Genomic DNA, 19,080 nt, shown 5'->3' with positions numbered 1-19,080 from the left:
GTAATTGCTACAGTATACAGTTTGTTCAGTAACGGGGGTCTCCCCATCTCTCCGGCTCTTACGTTTGCAGGTGGGGATACCAATTTTATCCAATCAGGAGAGAGATCCGCACTTAGATCATTTTGTCCGATTAAATGTTATGGTAATGTTCTGTTTCTTCCAATTTAACTTTATTTTTATCCTGTGTCCTGTATGAGTTATCTCTTCTGGCTGTGTAAAATGTCTATTCTGATGTATTTTCTTTTTACTAAATATCTGGAGAGATACAGAGACCCCTTGTTACGGAACACACACTAAATGATTACTATCGTAACACGTGTTATAACAAAAAACACCCCCGTTTAATTTTGATGCCGGAGGTTCTGTCTGGTGGGCCGTGATTCCAAAATGTGGGCTACGAGCAAAAGGACTTAAATTAGGGAATGTGTGTCATCATGCAGCTCCTAGCGAATGTGTGATGCCTAATTTATACTCTGTCGTGTGTCGGTGTTGCGCGCAGAGATTGCGCAATTCCACAGCATTGTGAGCTTGTAGATCTACTTTACATGCAGTGTCATAGGAACAAATATAAATGGAGGCTTTGAGTGGACTCTCTGCTCCTTTTCATGACATCCTCTAAAACCGTCTCATTGTCACTAACGTCCGCCATGGCAATATTAATTCCGATCCAAACATTAAAGGAGCATTCAGTGATTTGGAAAACCCCCGGTAACAAGAAGTGCACATGCACGCACTACAGTGGGGGGGACACGCGACAGGCCAACAGCACACACACCAAGGTCCGCCCCCACTCGGTCATGGTGGAAGGCCCCTCTCTATCTCTCTATCCTGATTGGATGAAGACTGGGCCACCTAGCCTGTCCCCAGTTAACCCCGGGGGGTTAACTGGGACAGGGAAGAACTCCTCATATGGTCAGCACACTATAGTAGGGAGGATTATCACAACAAAACAAAAAAAGAAGTCATGTTTGAATTAAGTGAAATCACTGAATATACCTTAACAGTAACATTATGCCATGGATTGTTTCAGAGCAGCAATCTGATTGTTTCTGATTGAACAAAAGCCTGTTCCCTTATAAACCTGAGGCTGATTCTACAAATGCCTTCTAAATCAGTCCTTCTCAAACTCTTTCATGTCGAGGATTTGTGTTTTTTTGTTTTTTTATTCAAATTTATCAAACAGATTTTTCAAAAATGTTCAGAAATTGCAGATGTACAAGCTCGCAGCTTTATGTTGAGAACTACTTTTCTAAATCCTAAGAGTTTTTTTTATTTTTATGACACCCGATGCTTTCCCGGTTTTAATGGGTTGGATGACATAATATTATTTGTCTGATTTGCCGGCTATTAGTCAGTGATAAAAGATGTTCTGTTCCCACCAGCACAGACGGTGTCACTGTGATTGGTTTCATCTTACACCGTTTTGGCCCCTGGAGAGTGTCTGGTTTCCTGTGTGTATGGTGGATCGGGAGCTCTCATTTCTAATGAATAACAATAAATATGTCCGTGGCACATTCTATAGTTTCTTATACACCATTATACTGTGCTTATTTTGATCATAAGACCCAATTACTGAATGTCAGTCTCCAGTTTACTATGACGCATTGTGTATGGCATAATAGGAACTACTGTGGGACAGTGGTTCTCAAATGTTTTATTTTCAAGGACCCCCATAACTCCATTTTGGTTCCATTTGTGCAGTCTCACAGTTACAGACCTATAGTGGTCATTTAGGGCTCTTTGTGTTTCCCCTGCTAATGACCCCGGTTTTGCTTCTATTAAATATAGGACCCTTCCTTGTTCAAACCCACACGTTTACTGCCTGCTGCCCCTATTTTGGGGCAGCTCATTATAGACAAACATGTTCAGAATGTAATAAGAAGAAACACATGAATGTCGTGAAATGTGTGTGGGGGAAAAAAGAAAAACCCTACTCAGTCATACGCTCCGAGACAACTTATTCAACGACCCTTTGAAACGTCATTGAATAAATTGTTGCGGAGCACGTGAGTGTGCAGGTTTTAGTCTTTTTGTTTCTACGTTTCACCCACTCAAAGTGATGTGTGTATTTCGGTAGCTTTTGAAACGGGATTTGTCATCGTTAAAAATAGTTTTCAGAGGCGGTTAGACTTGCCCTTACCTATTGGCAAACACAAAGAAGTGTACCGTGCTGTTTGCCCAACACCTGATTAGCAGAGTGGATGTGCAGTGCATTCTCTGCTTTTATACAAATGTGTCAATGATCACATTTTCACGTACAGTACAGAAGATGGCTGATTCTCAGTCTCACATAAAGGAGACTGTCATTTGATTATTAAGCTCCCTACTCTGCTGTGAATCAGTTATTAATCTTTTATTTGTGTGCGAATGTTGGTCGAGCTGCCGGCAGTGGAGCCGGCATCGATTTTCCTCAACTGCATCATTTATTTAGTTCTCTCGTTTCTTTTTAAATGTCACCATGTAGCTGACAAAAGCCTCCATACGACAATTCAGGTTCCATTTTTAATAAGGTCAGTTTCTTCAGCTGGGTGTGTGACATTTAATATCCTGTGCGTGCGCGACTGCACGTGCGTTTGTTCTGTCTGGGAGGACAGCCAGGCCTGTTTAGACAGACTAATGAAGAATTCTGCAGCAGGTCCATTTATTTTCTTTAATTAACAACTTAAACCCTATATATACTTTATTGACGGGGGTCACCCAGGGGTCTATGCTACTACCAGGTCCTCTCCTTTTTGCCCACTATACAAGTTATCAAACATTTGTTTTGTTTCAAGGACCTCCAACACTGTGCAGATGGAACCAAAAAAATAAATGAAACCATATACATATTTGGGGCGTCCTTGAACAAAGTGTGAATGAGCCTTTACTATTGACCTTAGTTGAGTTGGACTTAACTGCTATATGAATCAGCAGAAATTCAGACCGCTGTCTCTTGCGTTCCAAAAGCGGTCTCTTAATTCGTATTGTTGATTGGGGGGGGGGGGGTTGACGATGGTGAATGTTGTTTTGTTCTGAGAATCATACCGTAAATCTGTGTGAGAGACGGTACTAATGCTCCACCTTTTGATTCTTGTGTTGATTTCATTATTGAGACTTCACTTGTAAACTCAACATATTATGCTATCATTTCACACTTTAAAAGCCACACTGCGCACCTTTTATGTCTTTCCTGGGGTGGTATTCAAACAAACTGTCTACCCACTCATCCAAGAGCCCAATCCCTGTGCTTGTCCAAGGGAAGAGACATCACACATACAGTAGAAGCATCAGGCAGGGTTACTTGTCGACATCATGGGGTCTAAGTGCTATATCTTGCGGCACCCCTTACCGCTTATCCCTAAACTTATTTGCCATATTTTGAAAAACACTGTAAACTAGTTCAAAATAGCCGATCTATAAGTTCACAAGATAGTAGTTTAGGGATAAAGGTTAAGGTGCGCCCAAGATAGGGCATATGTGTCTCCATGGGAGAGTATAGGGAGCCCAACTCCAACCACAGGTGTTAGGTGTACTAGATACTGTATGTTGTAACATGTTTTGTTCATTAAAATAAGTTCCGGTTTGCAGTTTTAATATAGTCAATGTTTGTAGATTTCTGGCTACTCCGGCCCACCACCACTTTGTGAATCACAGGTGAAACCCGTCCATTTCGACAATTGTTTTCTATGCCTTAGTGCAGTCACGTTTCGGACCAGGGCTTTAAAACAACATTGTTTTTCTTCTGTATTTATTGTTGCGATCTGCATTTACCTATTGTACATATTGTATTTATTATTGTATACGTATACTTATGGATAATCTCATTTGGAGATGGTGGGTTTTGATGTCAGGGTTTGGGGGTGGTTTTGAAGGGTTGTGTTGTACTGGTACGACTGGAATGCACTGTGCATTGCTGTTACCGAGAAAGATTCATGTTTTCTGCCAACGTGAAATCCCAAGTGATACTTTATATTAACTCTGGGAGTGAACAAGGTTCCATTTGGAGTTAAATTAAGAATTTCACCACATACTCATCTTCATATCTAAATCCATTTGAAGTTATGAACATGGAACATGCAAATGAAAAACATTTGCATTAACTAACTGGACATGGTAACCCTTCTAGTCCATGCTGTTTAGGTATTTGTGCATGAAAAGCAAGGGTTAAGTCAAACAGATTTACACTCCTAAACATATCTGCAGGGCTATAGGCAGAAACCTTGTATCTCCATATTTAAATGCTTTATTTTGATTTAAATGTTATGCAATACCCTGCATCGTCATGCAACTACCCCATTGGCTCCACAACTACATTCAATCCATTGGAACACGGGCTACATTTCCTGAAAAGTACTTTTGGACGTACAAGGTTTCTGATATTCAGAAGTCACACACACACACACACACACACACTCCCTGCTATGTGATATGAAAACGCAACAACTGCGCTTAATGTCCACTCCATGCACATTTGAACTGACTATATTGTTCAGTTATATCTTTGATTTTATGTGTTTTATTTTTCTATTATTTGTCAACAAAGAAAAACACTTGATTGACTGGTACTGTGACAGTATTGTTTGTAGCTCTGTATTTTTTTTAATTTTTTTTAATACATTTTGGGGTCTACAGCATAACGTGTACGAATGATACATAATTGAAAATAAAAGTTTGTCATGTGTACGTTAAGGTTTTTTCTTTTCATTCTCAGTTTATTTCCTTCAAATGTGACCATTTTTAAAACGAGAAACAAAAATTATCAACATATTTACACATAAAGGAGGTATGCGAGCATAGCAGCAGATACAAACGGAAAGGTCAGTCAAGTGCGTTGTACATGGGATTTAACCACATAATCCACATAAAGTAGACCATCACTGGTATAATCCGCAAGTAGGTCCATAAAGGAAAAAAAAACAATGTCCTGTCTGGATCGGGACTCGAACCCACAACACGCTGTCAGGCTATGTACCCTAGCTGCCCGGACCGCTATGTACATTATTCATGTATTTTCTTTTTAATTTCCCCCCCGAAATATGACATATGCCCATGTGTGGTCTAGCCCTATGGAATTATGGAATGCATAATGCTAATAAAAAACGACTTAATACTTCTTAAAGTTAATATGAGCATCAGAGCAATATTTTAAATATTTTTTATTAGCGCGTGCATTCCATAATTCCATAGGGCTGGACCACACATGAACATAATGACATCATCAACTTGCGACAGGAGCAGTTCCTATAGAGTGAAATATTCTTAATTTATGGTGTTTTTATTTATTTATTTGTCTCATTAGCCAGGGTTCCTTTTAAAGATTTGGCTTAATGAGGTTAAAGTGCTCGCAGCTCAATTTATTTGGTCTGGTTTTAAATAGGACGCTCCGTCCATCCAGGTCTCTGCGCTCCATTGCTCTCCCCTGCTGATTGCAATAGACACCCAGCAGAGCAGACACAGCGGTTGGAGGAGGCAGCTTCACATCCACATACACTGACTCACACAGAGAGAGAGAGTGATGGAGGACGTCCATTCAACCAACATTATCCTTCATAAACACCTCAACCACAGCACCGATCTCCTCTCTGGACGTCTCGTCAAAGGATCACACCTCCCCAGGATCTTGTAAAGTGTGGTTTAGATTCTGGTGATCATTAAACCACCGTTGTTTATCTTCTCACAGTGCAGCCAGCGGCGCTAGCAGGCTAACATTAGCGGTATCATTAGTATTAATATTGGAATATGGTTCAAATGATGGAGTCTCAGTGCGAGTACTTCATGTATTTCCCCGCGGTGCCCGTCTCGGAGCAGCTCCTCCATGACCCGGCCGGCTACAGATCGCTGCCCCGGCGGAGCCACCTCTACCTCGGCGAGACCGTCCAGTTCCTGCTTGTGCTGCGCTCCAGGGACGCCGGAGGAGGAGGAGGAGGAGGAGAAGCAGCGACCAGTGGTGGGGAAAGTACCAATACTTCTGCAATGAAGAAATACTGTCAAAATTCACTTGAGTAAAAGTATTATTAAAAACAAAAGTACCAGCAGTAGAAAGTAGGCCTACTCGTTATGCAGAATGTCCCATTTCACACGTTTTAAAATGTATGAAATGTATTGTAAGTAAAAGTATCAATACTGCAAGATTATATGAAGGTCAAAGTCTGGAATTCAAAGTAAAAGCACAAAAGTATTGGCACCAAACAGTACCAAAAAGTACCAAAAGTATAACATTCATTATGCAGAATGTCCCATTTCACAAGTTTTCAAATGTATATAATATATAATGTAACAGCAACCAAGGAGGCTGTGGCCGGTGACAGTAGGCCTGTCACGATTATTATATAATTGCCTCATCGCAATTATTTGAGATAATCGCAATTCTTTTTGCATGATCGTAAATCGTTTCCTTGTTCCAAAAATGTGACCGCCCTAGGTGACACTATCGGCGGCGGTGGTCCTTGTCCGGCGTCTAAATGGAAGCAGCTGGTGGGCTCCCTGTGCGCCGTGGCCAGCGTCTGCCCGGCGGACGGCCGAGGAGGAGGAGGGGGAGGGGGACAGCAGCGCTGTGACTTCCAGAGCAGCTTCAGCGACGACGGAGGGGGAGAAGACCTGGACGAGACTCACGAGAGCGACTTCGAGGCGGCCGCCGACGCCCCCGCGGGGAGACGCCGGGGGGAGAGGAGCCCCCGGGCCTTCCGGCGCTGCAAGCCGCTCCTCATACACAACAGCTCTGCCGGCGACGGGAGGCAGCACCGCAAGGCACCGGTGCAGGTAGGACTACAAATTCCTGCTAAATCTGTTCCTGCTAAATCTAGTTCTCACTCTTTCAATAATGAGGTCATCATCGCCAGGCTGGCTTGTGGTGGACATTTTTGTCAAAATTAAATTTTTGCCATGGACATACAAGATGAGTGGACAATAATATTACCAGAACCCTGAATGACCAAATAACAGGTCTGTAACTCTGAGAGTGTACAAATGGAATCAGATGGACCCTTATGGATTTGGTTCCATTTGTACACTCTCAGAGTTAAGGGGGTCCTTGCAAATAAAACATTTGAGAAACACTAATACTGGGCGGTCGGTCCCCACACCCCACTTTGAGAACCATTGTTCAAGATAACACACACACACACACACACACACACACACACACACACACACACACACACAGATTGCTCACAGAGATACCTATGTTATGGACCACTATAAAAGAGTGAGGCTTTGATCTCTGTATGTCTGCCTCTTCCTCTCTCTCTCTCTCTCTCTCTCTGTTTCTTCATGCGTTCTCTAAACAGACAGACAGACAGACTCATAGTACAACAGAAAAAAGAGAAAAAATAATTGAATAGCCTAGGTTGATACACTATTGTACTGTATGGATGTGTTGTTGTGTGGACTTTATACATTACATGTCATCATCGCTATCAGTCAACACCAGGTCCTTTGCGTGCTTTCACATTTCCTGAGCTGATAAGAAGCGAAAACCTCACACACAAGACGCAACCAACCTACCAACCAACCACATTTCTCACACTTCCCCTGGCCTATGACATTTAGACAAGCAGACTCATTGACAGTAGCAGCTCTGTTCTACAGATGCAGAAAACCTAATGGCTAGTGTGTCTGCACACTAGCGTTTCCTGGTTTGTGACACAACGCCCTGCTTGCTACAAGATATGTACACACAGAGTTTTTTCTAAACTTGGAAGCACCTGAGTGAGTGAGAACTCACTTGCAGGTGTTGTGCAAGTAGCCTCGACTTGCACATGCATGTCAAATCGCAGGGGGAAAAAACAACTCTTCCCATTTCACTCTTGTCTGGCAGGTAGTCCTGTGACAATTTTTCCATAATCGCCCAATTGCAATTATATAATTGTCATAATCATTTGCATGTTAAAAAAATATTATATAAAAATATAGTGAAAATATCAGATATTTTACTAAGTATAAAGTCATTAAATATTTATGTTATTTCTCGTATGTGCCCCATGATTTTGTAACACATTTTTCACCCGGTGCCAAATCTGCCAATGGCCTAAGCTGTAATCCTGGGCGCTACTAGGGATAGCCCCGGCTACACAGCAGTTGATAGACGAGTGTGCATTCCTTGGCTAAGCCGAGTCAAGAATGACATTTAACTTTATTGGCGATCCGTGTTGTGGCAGGTTAAATATTGTATAATAGGATTTCACTTGTCCTACGAGGAAGTTTGGTAAACACAGTGTGCGCACCGCAGCCTACCTACTGTGCTCAGCTGGGTGTGACTGAATACAGTAGGTCCACGGTCGGAATTACTAAAAGGTAACCTCTTAGATAACAAAATAAACCATACCGCCCTAGCCCTAGTCACTACGGTACATGTACTCCTACGGGCTGGGGCAGCATCTGTCAGCATGGAGTGTTGTGTGGGAGTAGTAGGATGAAGACTACGTCCTGCGTAGGATAGGATGTGTGTGGGGACTGGGGAGGAATCAATTGGCATAACGACTACATTTGGGAGAAAAGGGGGCAAAAAAAAGCACAAAAAGGTATAAGTCTGGCATTATAGATGGCATTAGAGATTTACAGTAGGGCTGTGCTAAAACAAAATCGATAACGCAATATATTGTATTGTCAATTCGTCATGCTTGCCAATCGATACAGAGGCTACTGTATCGATTTGATAGGGCAGGAAATGTGATGTGTGATGCAGTTTTCAAAAATAAACATTGCATATGGTGCCACATAACAAACGGCTCATGACTGAGACTCAGACATGAGCTTGTTGCAATATTATTGTTTGCAGCAAAAGACAAAAAATAAAATAAAATACAGGAACCCACAGAAGATGGTTGTATTAATTATTAACAGGAACTCTAGAAACGCAACATAAAAATGTACCTTAAAGATCTCTGTGGGCCTGAATTGTATGTGTTTTAATGTGTGCACTGTGCAGTATTTAATACTTTAACTAAGTTGATGTTCGCTAATTCTTCAAAATAATTGTGTTTGGTCCATGGCGATACGTATCGTGTAAAATCAGGCATTACGACGCCTTCAAGACCTGCCAACATACATGTAGAAGCCATCCTCACTGTTTAGTATGTCTATTTATTATTATTATTATTACAATTGTTGTAGCTACTGCATTGGTTTGATGGGCTATAATTGAATTATTGTTTGGACAACAGGGGCACGCCTCCCCAGGCCTAATTGCTTGACGGAGGGTATATGTAGGCCTGGGTGATTGGGGAGCGGCATGCACCTGGTGGACAAATGGTTTTTACCTGACAGACAGAACAGAGATCATGCCATAACAAGGAAGAGAAGATGTGCCTGTTTGTAATGTATCATTCACTGCACTTTGGAAAGTAAATGCAAACCAAAAAGACATTGAACCTGTGGACAATTTTGTGGACAAGTTTCTTATGTCTGCGTACATCCTTAATCCCTGAGTGCATCAGTGGGTTTGTTGGCTATGGTAGAAATGTTTGGAACCAACAAAATGGCCACAACAATACATTTTAGGACAAAATCAACTGTATATTTTAGTCAACTAAAACTAAAACCTTTCAGATGACTAAAATATGACAGAAACTAAATGAAATTTTATTCAAAGGACTGTGACTAAAACTAAATCAAAATTGTCCGTCACAATCAGCACGGATATCGGTAAAGTTGTATGCCGTTCCCAGCCCTAGTTTACACTTACAGGCCAGAATCTCCAACCGTTTGTATACCCAGAGCACAGAGTGTGGGAAAGCAAGTGCTCCTTGGCTCGTGTGAATTGGATACGTTTGGTCTCTTGGCATGCTTCCCAATCCCTTGCAAACAATCACACAGTCTTATTGTGGAGATGACATTTCGGTCTGCATTATACATCCGTGAGTTATATTGAGGGCAAAAGGCTTTTCAAAACCATGGTTTGTGGAAGTGTGTTCCTTAGACAGACAGCGCTGTGTCATGTAATTGATGGTCACTTAACCGCCAGTAGCCAGTTTTAAATGCAACCACAAACCACCAGCTTTCTCTGTTCTTCAGCATCGCTTGACCACCGAAGTTGAACACGTTTATTTTTACCACACAGATGCACTTTTCAGTTTTTTGCAGCACAAAAAAGCGGCCATAGCCGTCACCCCAAATGTGATGAGGTAAACACTATGGTTATCCCAAGGACAAGGAGTGTTTGTCGTGCAAAATAAATGCTTGCAATTGATTCAAAATCATGAAAAAACCCTACTTTAACACATCACATGTTACTTAAAGCAGAATGAAATGTCTTATATAAAGTAGGTTGATAATGGTACCATCACCTATTTTAGCTTTTTTCAGTGGTGCAACCATAGGGTGCAGCACTCCAATGCCCAGCCATGTGTGTCTCTGCCTGGCTGTGTCCCTGGGTCTGAGCACGGAAGTAGCGGTTTCTTGCCACTGTTGCGTGCACGCACGCACACATACAGTACAGCACCAGATGGGTCTGATTTTTCAATATGTTTCACCACTTTGATATGTTGTTACTAACATATTTATGAAACAAAAACAGTTCAAAGTGAAAATGTTTCTCTTGCAATTTCATTTAGGTTAAGCCCTTTTTTGCCACAAAATGCCTGCACTACAAACATATTTGCCGAAAATAGCCAATCTACAAGCTCACAACGATTCCCAGTGCGAGGCATTGTGAGCTTGTAGATCGGCAATTTGTTTGGCTAAAGTTCTCAGAATAGGGATGCTGGGGTTGAAGTGGTTAGTGTAAAAAAAGACAATATCCTATCACACAACGTTTTGGAGACCCCCCTGTAGTAACTCAGAGTGCCCTCTGTTACAGTGATATGTACACCTTGTGACAATATAGGACATTGTTTTCACTATTCACTATTAAAGTATATAGGGCTTAATTAGTATACCAAAATGATCCATTGCAAGTGCAAATGTTTGAATTGAGAAATGTGTTTGCTACTCCAAATGGTCTCAGTCTCTCAGATGGTGTTTGTTGTTGCTATTTTTTGTATTCCTATTCCTATTACAGATGGTATCTATTGCTTGTATCTCTCTATCTCTGTCTCTCTCCTCTCTCCCTCTCTCTTCCATGTTCAAGGCAGATGGCCGCCCACACTAGAGTCTGGTGTTGCATGAGGTTACCCCCCCCCCCTGCCACCATCGCAACATGCTTGCTCAGTGGTGGTGTGTGTGTGTGTGTGTGTGTGTGTGTGTGTGTGTGTGTATGGGTGTATGTAATGGACATTGTAAAATCGCTTTGGATAAAGAATTTTACTCTCTAAATACACCCCGTCTCCACTTAATTGAAATCAACCATTTTATGTTAAATCCTGCACAGCTGAAGGGAGGGTTGAGCTGCAGGCGGGGCACAAAGCAGCAGGTGTTCTGTCCCTGCATCACATCCGCATCGAGCAGGTCCGCGATGTCACCTCCTGAATCAACAAGCAACAAGCGCAGCTCTATCATAATCGCCTATATGGAATTATGTGTCATATCTGCCCTGTGCAATTTGTGATTACGAAGCCTAAAAGGCAAACGGAAATACAAATTGTAATGTTCAATGCAAATATTGTCCTAAATTTGTAATCTTGACAGCCCTATCAACAAGCACAAAGCGCAGCCTCTCTGCTTAGCTTGTGGGCTTGTTTTATGGGTCTTTTTCTTTAGTCTAGTCTACCTCTGCCACAGCCTGGCTGCTGCTCTGCGGGAGTCTAATAAAAGGATGTTTATCTTGCAGATCCTAGTCCTGTCTGGATTGTTTGTTCTCAACGGGGCCAGCGTCAGGGTCTCGTGGTTCCTCCACCATCTCTCTCTCTCTCTCTTTCTCTCTCTCTAATAATCACATTAGAACTGGGGAACCCCCACCCTGGCAAGCACTTGGAAATGAGGCATTACATTACATTTCGTTTGACTCATTTCCACAGATGTGGAAATATTGTGAAAATGGCCGTTCTACAAACTCACAACGTGAGCTTGTAGATTGTATATTTTTTGTTGATTACTTTTGATGCTCTTTTAAGAGGCCTACAACATTTATTAAAAGTCCTGAAATTGTCACTTTAGAAAGTGTGCAGATGCCCTGTATACACTGTTGCACTAGGATTTAAAGCTTTCTTAAACATCTCACTTTGACTCTGCATAATCAGCCATCAGCCAAACTGAAGAAAATGTGAATATGCTAATGTAATTGTGCTGTTCTCTCTCTCTCTCTCTCTCGCAGGCTCCCCTGGAGCAGCCGGTGGTGCTGGTTGATGAGGTCATCTTCCCACTGACCATCTCTCTGGACAAACTACCCGTCAGCACAATGAAAGCCAAGGTCAGAGAGGTCACACTGTGTGTGTGTGTGTGTGTGTGTGTGTGTGTGTGTGTGTGTGTGTGTGTGTGTGTGTGTGTGTGTGTGTGTGTGTGTGTGTCTTTTATGTGTCTCCGACTCCAGTATATGGTAGATGTCGGGTGAAAACCTTGCATGTACTTTTGAGGAAAAGTAAGGGTCCAACTGTACATGCTCTGAGTTGCAGACCCGAATGGGGGTCCATTTGGTCCCCAGGTGTTTGCTGACTCCCCGGACTCGACGTTCAGAACCTTTGTGTGTGTGTGTGTCAGATCATAGTAACGGTGTGGAAACAGGAGGACCAGAAGATGGAGGTGAAGGAACATGGCTACCTCACCGTGCTGCAGCTCAGGAGCCCCACAGACACCTTCAGGCACGACCTCAGCACCTTCAAGGCTCAAGGTGAATACCCGTTTATCCAATTCAATCCAATTTCAATTCACAGGAGCTTTATTGGCATGAGAAAACATGTGTTTACATTGCCAAAACAAGTGTCAAAATATAATAACACGGTTGAAAATGGGGAAAGTATATATAGTTGGAGGGGGTACAGCATTGTGAAATGAATAGCTGCAATGTTTTTAAGTCATTTTCGGACAAAAAGCAGCATTTGTCCTCAAAACTATTTAAACAGTTCACAAATCTTGCTGCTGTGTTAGCACATTGTTGTATTTCTCCCAATACGTATGGGAATTTTTTTTTGTCGCTGGTCATGTTTTCAACCTCACTTTAGGTGTGTGTAATCTGTGGGAAATATGTGTCTCTGATATCTTGGTATAGAGGGCAGGTGGTTAGAAAGTGTAGCTCTGTTTCCACCACATTGTTTTGTGTGCAGTGAGTGCATAGTCTGTGTCTTCCCTTGGGAGTGGGGTCTGTCTGTGGCGGCCTTTCTCTCTCATGCTCAAGTATTCAGCCAATGTGCAGTATATTCTCTTTTTTGTGAAAGATATAGCATATGTGCAATTGAGCTTAGAAAACCTAAAAAACATTTTTTTTAATGTCACAATCCCTTTAAAAATGCAATGTCCACATCGATACCAATATCAACATAATATATCGTTGTTGTCAGGCTAGAAACCTCTTATCTCCATAATACTAACTTCATTTTCATAAATTAACTAATTTCATAAATTTGATTGATACAAGAACAAATGAATAGATATCAGTTATATTTGTGTTATAGAACTAAAAGATCATGATTCTCCCACATGAAACACACACACACACACACACAAGAAAGATTAGAAAACTTTCATTCCTTCCTTTCTGAAGTAATCGTTACGAATATGAACGAATACGGATGTTGCAAAGATAATTACATTGTATAATTATAAAACAATTATTGTGAATATTATAATTTAGGTGCAAGCCACAAATACGCCCATATGGGTGTTTTTTGTCTCTGCACTTTGCACACGGTTTAATATTTTTACTATACTGTAGGTTGTGCAAATGAATAAAACAATCTACTCTCTCTCTCTCTCTCTCTCTCTCTCTCTCTCTCTCTCTCTCTGTCTGCCCCCCCCCCTCTGTCTGTCTGTCCCCCCTCTGTCTGTCTGTCTGCCCCCCCCTCTGTCTGCCCCCCCTCTGTCTGTCTGCCCCCCCTCTGTCTGTCTGCCCCCCTCTGTCTGTCTGTAGTCAGCACCACTCTGAGTGTTCTACCACCACCGACCGTTAAATGTCAACAACTGACCGTCTCTGGAAAACACCTGACCATCATCAAAGGTAGGACTGGAGAAAGATGCACCCTGAACCCTACTGTACGTAGATATTACTCCGATGTTGTGCAAACATCATGCACAGTACAGTATATCTCTATAGTCATGTGAGCAATAAGGATCTGTCAGATTTTTCATATTCCATCCTGATTGGCGAATTTCCGAACATTGCTGGCCCACAACAACCTATACTTGACCTGGCGTTCCCTGTTTAAGGCTGATCGGAGGTGATTATGTAGTAGTGTGACGGGTTCCAAGACTTCCTAATCTGCTCAGAGACGCCAAGCTGATAATGATCAAGCATGTTTGATATTGAATCTGGAAGATTATGGTCCTGGTGGGACGGCGGGGCTGAGTGGCATGTGTGTGGCATGCTACATGCTATTATATTAGCGACCTCCTATAAAGGATGGAGGGAAACGTTGGGAAAGTACCGTATACTGTACCCGACAGCAATGATACAACATGTAATCATAACTGCAGACATGAGGGCAACAACCTCGAAAAACACTTGTTTTTTTTCTTTAACAACATGAAAAAACCCACTAACTAGCCAAAACTATTTTCTTTTATGTGACAAAATCCACTTAGATCCTGACACTTTAATCACTTAATCCACATAATGTAATCACACAGTGGTACCTCTCCCTCCCTCCCTCCCTCCCTCCCTCCACCACCCCTACACACACACACACACACACACACACACACACACACACACACACACACACACACACACACACACACACACACAGACACAGCCTGTCGGCATGCAGCCAACACCAGGGGATAATGCCACGGCGGAATTGGGCCAAATCAGTGAACGTGTGCGGAACGGTGCACGTGTGCACGGCGTGCTTTTCAATTACATCATCACACTCAAATTCATCCCCAAATCCTTTTCTTTATTATGCAGAGTCTTTATTTCCATCATTTGTTTGTATTAGGGTACGTGATATCGTTAAAAGTATTCTGATACTAATGATTGCTATAGAGTGTTTGTTCAGTAAAAGAGGTCCTACCCCTGTTTCTCCAGCTCTTTAATAAACCGAAAATACATTTCCAGGTGGGTTGTCAATTTCAACCAATCAGGAAAGAGTGCCCATTTATCAGCTACACATATATGCCACTTCCAATTCCACTTATTTAATCTGTGTCCTTTGTCTGTGTGAGGACTCTTTCCTGACTTCCAGACAGACTCATGTTACTGAACAAACACTCTATCCCACTATCGGAACACGTTTCTCGATTATTTGATTAATCAAAGGATAATTGTCATGCAGAACAATCACTAAGAAGCTCCAATTAGCAGATAAAAACCGGGAAAGCATCTGTCATTTTGGACTATTTAGACTGTCAAACTTGAAAGCGCGAGAGCTACAGATTTAGAAGGCATTTGTATCGTCTTAATATGGGTTAATAGAAAGAGTAATTGACAGAACAATGGCTAAGGATATTATCGATTGTTAGCAGCCCCCAATTAGAGTTGTGCCAGGTGCTTTATCCATGACCCTGTCAGGATGTCTCCTGGTCCAAACCTGGGCTGTTAATCCCCTTGTTTGAGTAACATTGCTGTGTGTAGCCAGAACACAGCAAGAGACGGAGATTATAAGTGACTCACACTCCACCCAGTGTGAACTGTGTGCCAGAGAGAGAGAGAGAGAGAGAGAGAGAGGCTGACGTTGGGTGGAAACCTTGTATGGTCAAAATCATAACCTTTCAGGGAAATCTTCTGTTTAGTGTGTATATATTTTTTTACCAAAATCAGGGAAAATAAGTGAGTGAGATTGAGTGAGTGAGCATTTTTATAAATCCGGTGGACGGGCTGTTTTTAGTTTTTTCTTTTTTCAAATAGCCAATAAGTAAGTGGCTAAACCGATTGTGATGATATATACTAATATACTATACTTATTACTTATATAACATTTAGTGTACAGTATACATGTATTAACTAATTTGGCTCCTTTTGCCCCCTTAAGAACCCCTGATTAGAGACTCCCTCCACCCAGTGTGATCTGTAGAGAGACTAAAGTATACTGTAACAAATGATGTGACACAGGGAAGGGCATTGAATACTTATGCAAAGACCTCATGTTGTACATACGCCCTCACATGATGTTTGGTGTGCTGCAGTTCCAACTGAGAGCACAGCTGTGCTGATGACTACAGCCCAGAGAGAGAGACTCTTGAGAGAGAGAGAATGCATGTTCAAGTTCAGTAGTTGTTTGGTCAAGGATTGAGAAAGACCTTCCCTTAACCGCAAGAGACTTGCCTTATTACACAGTCAAATCCCCAGTGTTCATTTAAACTCCAAGAGTGTGCCAGTGGACTCAAATGGTCCCTTTGGGCCAGTTATAATAATTTTGTTACATTTCAATGTGTAGGCATTTGTGTTTATGTTGGATCTGGGCCATTGACCAAATATATATCAAAACTGACATTCGGCACCAGTAACCAACTTAAAGCGGCACTACAGTATGTCACTTTTTCATAATGTCAATGTCATAATACAATGTCATTGTTACATACATATTACAATATAACTTCTACAATTGATGTGGTCTCTCTGCTCTTCTATTGAGACATTTAGCTCAGGGGATTAGTTCAATGGTAAAACATTCAGAACTTAAGCAGAAGACCCATGTTAAAAAAGAAGTGGAATGTTGTATAGTGCGGCTTTAATTTTGCTGATGTCACTTCACTGGCTCATTCCATGGACATGTCGTGCTCAAACGGACAGACAGACAGACAGACATACACACAAAGCTGGTGCGGCTGGACCGCTCAAAACATTTCAGGGAAATTCAGAACCGGGGAAAAAAGTATACCCTTCTCATGTGGTTTTTCATGTAGTTTTGTTGAAATAGGGGAATTGATTTTTGATTGATTTTTGATCTGATTAAAAGCCCTGTATTTCACTATGCTGTACAACGGCCACGTGCAAAAATAGCCCATCTACAAGGTCACAGTGCATTGCATTTTGCCATATTGTGAGCTTGTAGATCTGCTATTTTCATATAGAGTTTGAAATAATAGTGTTATTGATTTGAAATGTAGCTAGGTGTAATGTTAGAGTCCACAGAAGTGAACCTTTCAAGCCTGCTTTCTCAACTCGCTGTTTCTCTGCAAGACATTACTCGTCATGTCGCTCAGCCCTCATGGTTTCCTCACGCAGCAAGAAGCAAGCATTTATAAAGATCAGGTTTAGTGTCTGTGGCAGTCGGGCGATAGGGAGCACGGATTTTGCCCAAATATGGACATGCAAGAGGTCAGCACAAATAGGCATTGTCAGGCAACGGTTTCTGATGTCACATTATGCCCATGTATGGGACAGCTGGGAAATCACGGTGCAGTAACACCAAACGTCACAGATGAAACCTGCAACGCCTCAGTGAACCGTGGATTTATATGCGCTTGAGTGACTTGTGTCAGTGAAGACCTCCACCCCGTGAGATAATCATCAAATCTCCACCCCAATGTGGTGGGATGGCTACAGTGATGACTGAACCCAGCAGCACTTTGCCTGCAACCCCGGCAGAAATCACTCCCTTCCCCGGGCGTGGGGGCACGGAGTCCTGGGAGGGAGGGCAGATGCACCATGTCACCGGGAAGGAGTCACAGGTGGTCGTCAGCCCCTGGACCCCTCAGGATGCTGACAGCCACCAGGGCACAAAGACCCGTCCCGAAAATACTACCAGACCATCCAAAGATGACTATGAACGGAGAAATGTCACCGAGGAAGGGACACCGAGCAGTGAGGATTGCCACGATGACGTCGGGACGCACCTCGCGGCAGAGCTGGCGAGACTGGATCTGAGACCGAAAGGTTCTCCGGAGGGGACAGACGAGAGCCGCTGCGAGATCCGTTACGTCGGCTACGAGTCGGAGCTGCAGATGCCATGGATCATGGCGCTGATCACCAAGGCCTTGTCCGAGCCTTACTCCATCTACACGTACAGGTACTTCATCCACAACTGGCCCCAGCTCTGCTTCCTGGCCATGGCGGAGCAGGAGTGCGTCGGCGCCATCGTGTGCAAGCTGGACATGCACAGGAGAGAGGTCCGCCGCGGCTACATCGCCATGCTGGCCGTGGACGGCAGGCACCGGCGGAGAGGCATCGCCACCGCTCTGGTGAAGAAGTCAGTCTACGCCATGGTGGAGGGCGACTGCGACGAGGTGGTCCTGGAGACGGAGACCACCAACGGGTCGGCCCTCAAGCTCTACGAGAACCTGGGCTTCGTCCGAGACAAGCGGCTGTTCAGGTACTACCTGAACGGCGTGGACGCCTTCCGACTCAAACTGTGGCTCCGCTAAGAGCTGTCGTTCTCAGGCTTTTTGATTTCAAAATTAAATTTGAACACTTAAGAGTTTATAGGCCCGTAAAGGCCCATTTGGAGGCCCCTCAAGGAACCCTGATAGTCCACCACCCCACCTTGAGAACCAGTGCGCTAGATGGCTAGAGCAATGGTTAAATCAATGTCAAGGATACCCTCCCATTTTCATTTAATTTATCGTGAAATTGTCCTCCGTCATGCAATAGGATCAATTCACCTTTATTTTGACGAGCTGCATATCTGGTACCACTTAAAACCCTCAATTGGTCAAACAGACATATAAAGAACGCAATTGATAGTCTTTTTTTTGTCACTCTACCAAATCATTGCCAAAAATTGCCGATCTACAAGCTCACAATGTGACACGTTGTGACCTTGTAGATCTGCTATTTTTGGAAAATAGCAGATCTACCCAGAATAGGAATGCTGGGGCTCAAGTGCTTAACAAAAGTGTAATTTAAAAGAATTTTAAGCATATTTTGATTATCGCAATAATATTGTAAATCGCAATTATTTTGGTCAACAATCGTGACATGTAATTTTCATATTGTCCCATCCCTAGTCCCTTGTTGACTAGGGGGACACTAGTTACGATTCTGTCCCTAACATGTGGTTTTAGGAAAACACTATCTCCTCTGGTCTGGTTTTGGATTTGGCAATATATGATTTAATATTTAATATTCTTTGTTTGCAACACAAGTGTATTCTCTCTCTCTCTCTCTCTCTCTCTCTCTCTCTCTCTCTCTCTCTC

The 19,080-nt window shown here is 42.7% G+C and overlaps 2 protein-coding genes across 2 annotated transcripts in view; both read left to right on the top strand.

Annotated features, from left to right (window-relative positions):
* Positions 1-5,718: 5,718 nt before the first annotated feature.
* trappc14 (trafficking protein particle complex subunit 14) overlaps positions 5,719-19,080 on the top strand; it is a gene marked incomplete at its 5' end in the record, with an annotated part of 36,228 nt that continues 22,866 nt past the window's right edge. Inside the window, 5 exons of the mRNA XM_080792280.1 lie at positions 5,719-5,845; positions 6,401-6,738; positions 12,167-12,262; positions 12,550-12,679; positions 13,916-14,002. Coding sequence (XP_080648406.1) covers positions 5,719-5,845; positions 6,401-6,738; positions 12,167-12,262; positions 12,550-12,679; positions 13,916-14,002 — 778 coding nt within the window. The remainder of the gene's footprint in view (positions 5,846-6,400; positions 6,739-12,166; positions 12,263-12,549; positions 12,680-13,915; positions 14,003-19,080) is intronic.
* LOC308335842 (N-alpha-acetyltransferase 30-like) lies at positions 17,482-18,309 on the top strand (the record flags this gene model as incomplete). The annotated part of the gene is made up of 1 exon (XM_080793060.1): positions 17,482-18,309. The coding sequence occupies one exon, from the start codon at positions 17,482-17,484 to the stop codon at positions 18,307-18,309; it is 828 nt and encodes a 275-aa protein (XP_080649186.1).

The sequence above is a fragment of the Protomyctophum bolini genome, assembly GCF_963924005.1.
Source record: "Protomyctophum bolini genome assembly, chromosome: 20".
Taxonomy (NCBI): domain Eukaryota; kingdom Metazoa; phylum Chordata; class Actinopteri; order Myctophiformes; family Myctophidae; genus Protomyctophum; species Protomyctophum bolini.
This window is presented reverse-complemented; position numbering and strand designations above follow the sequence as displayed.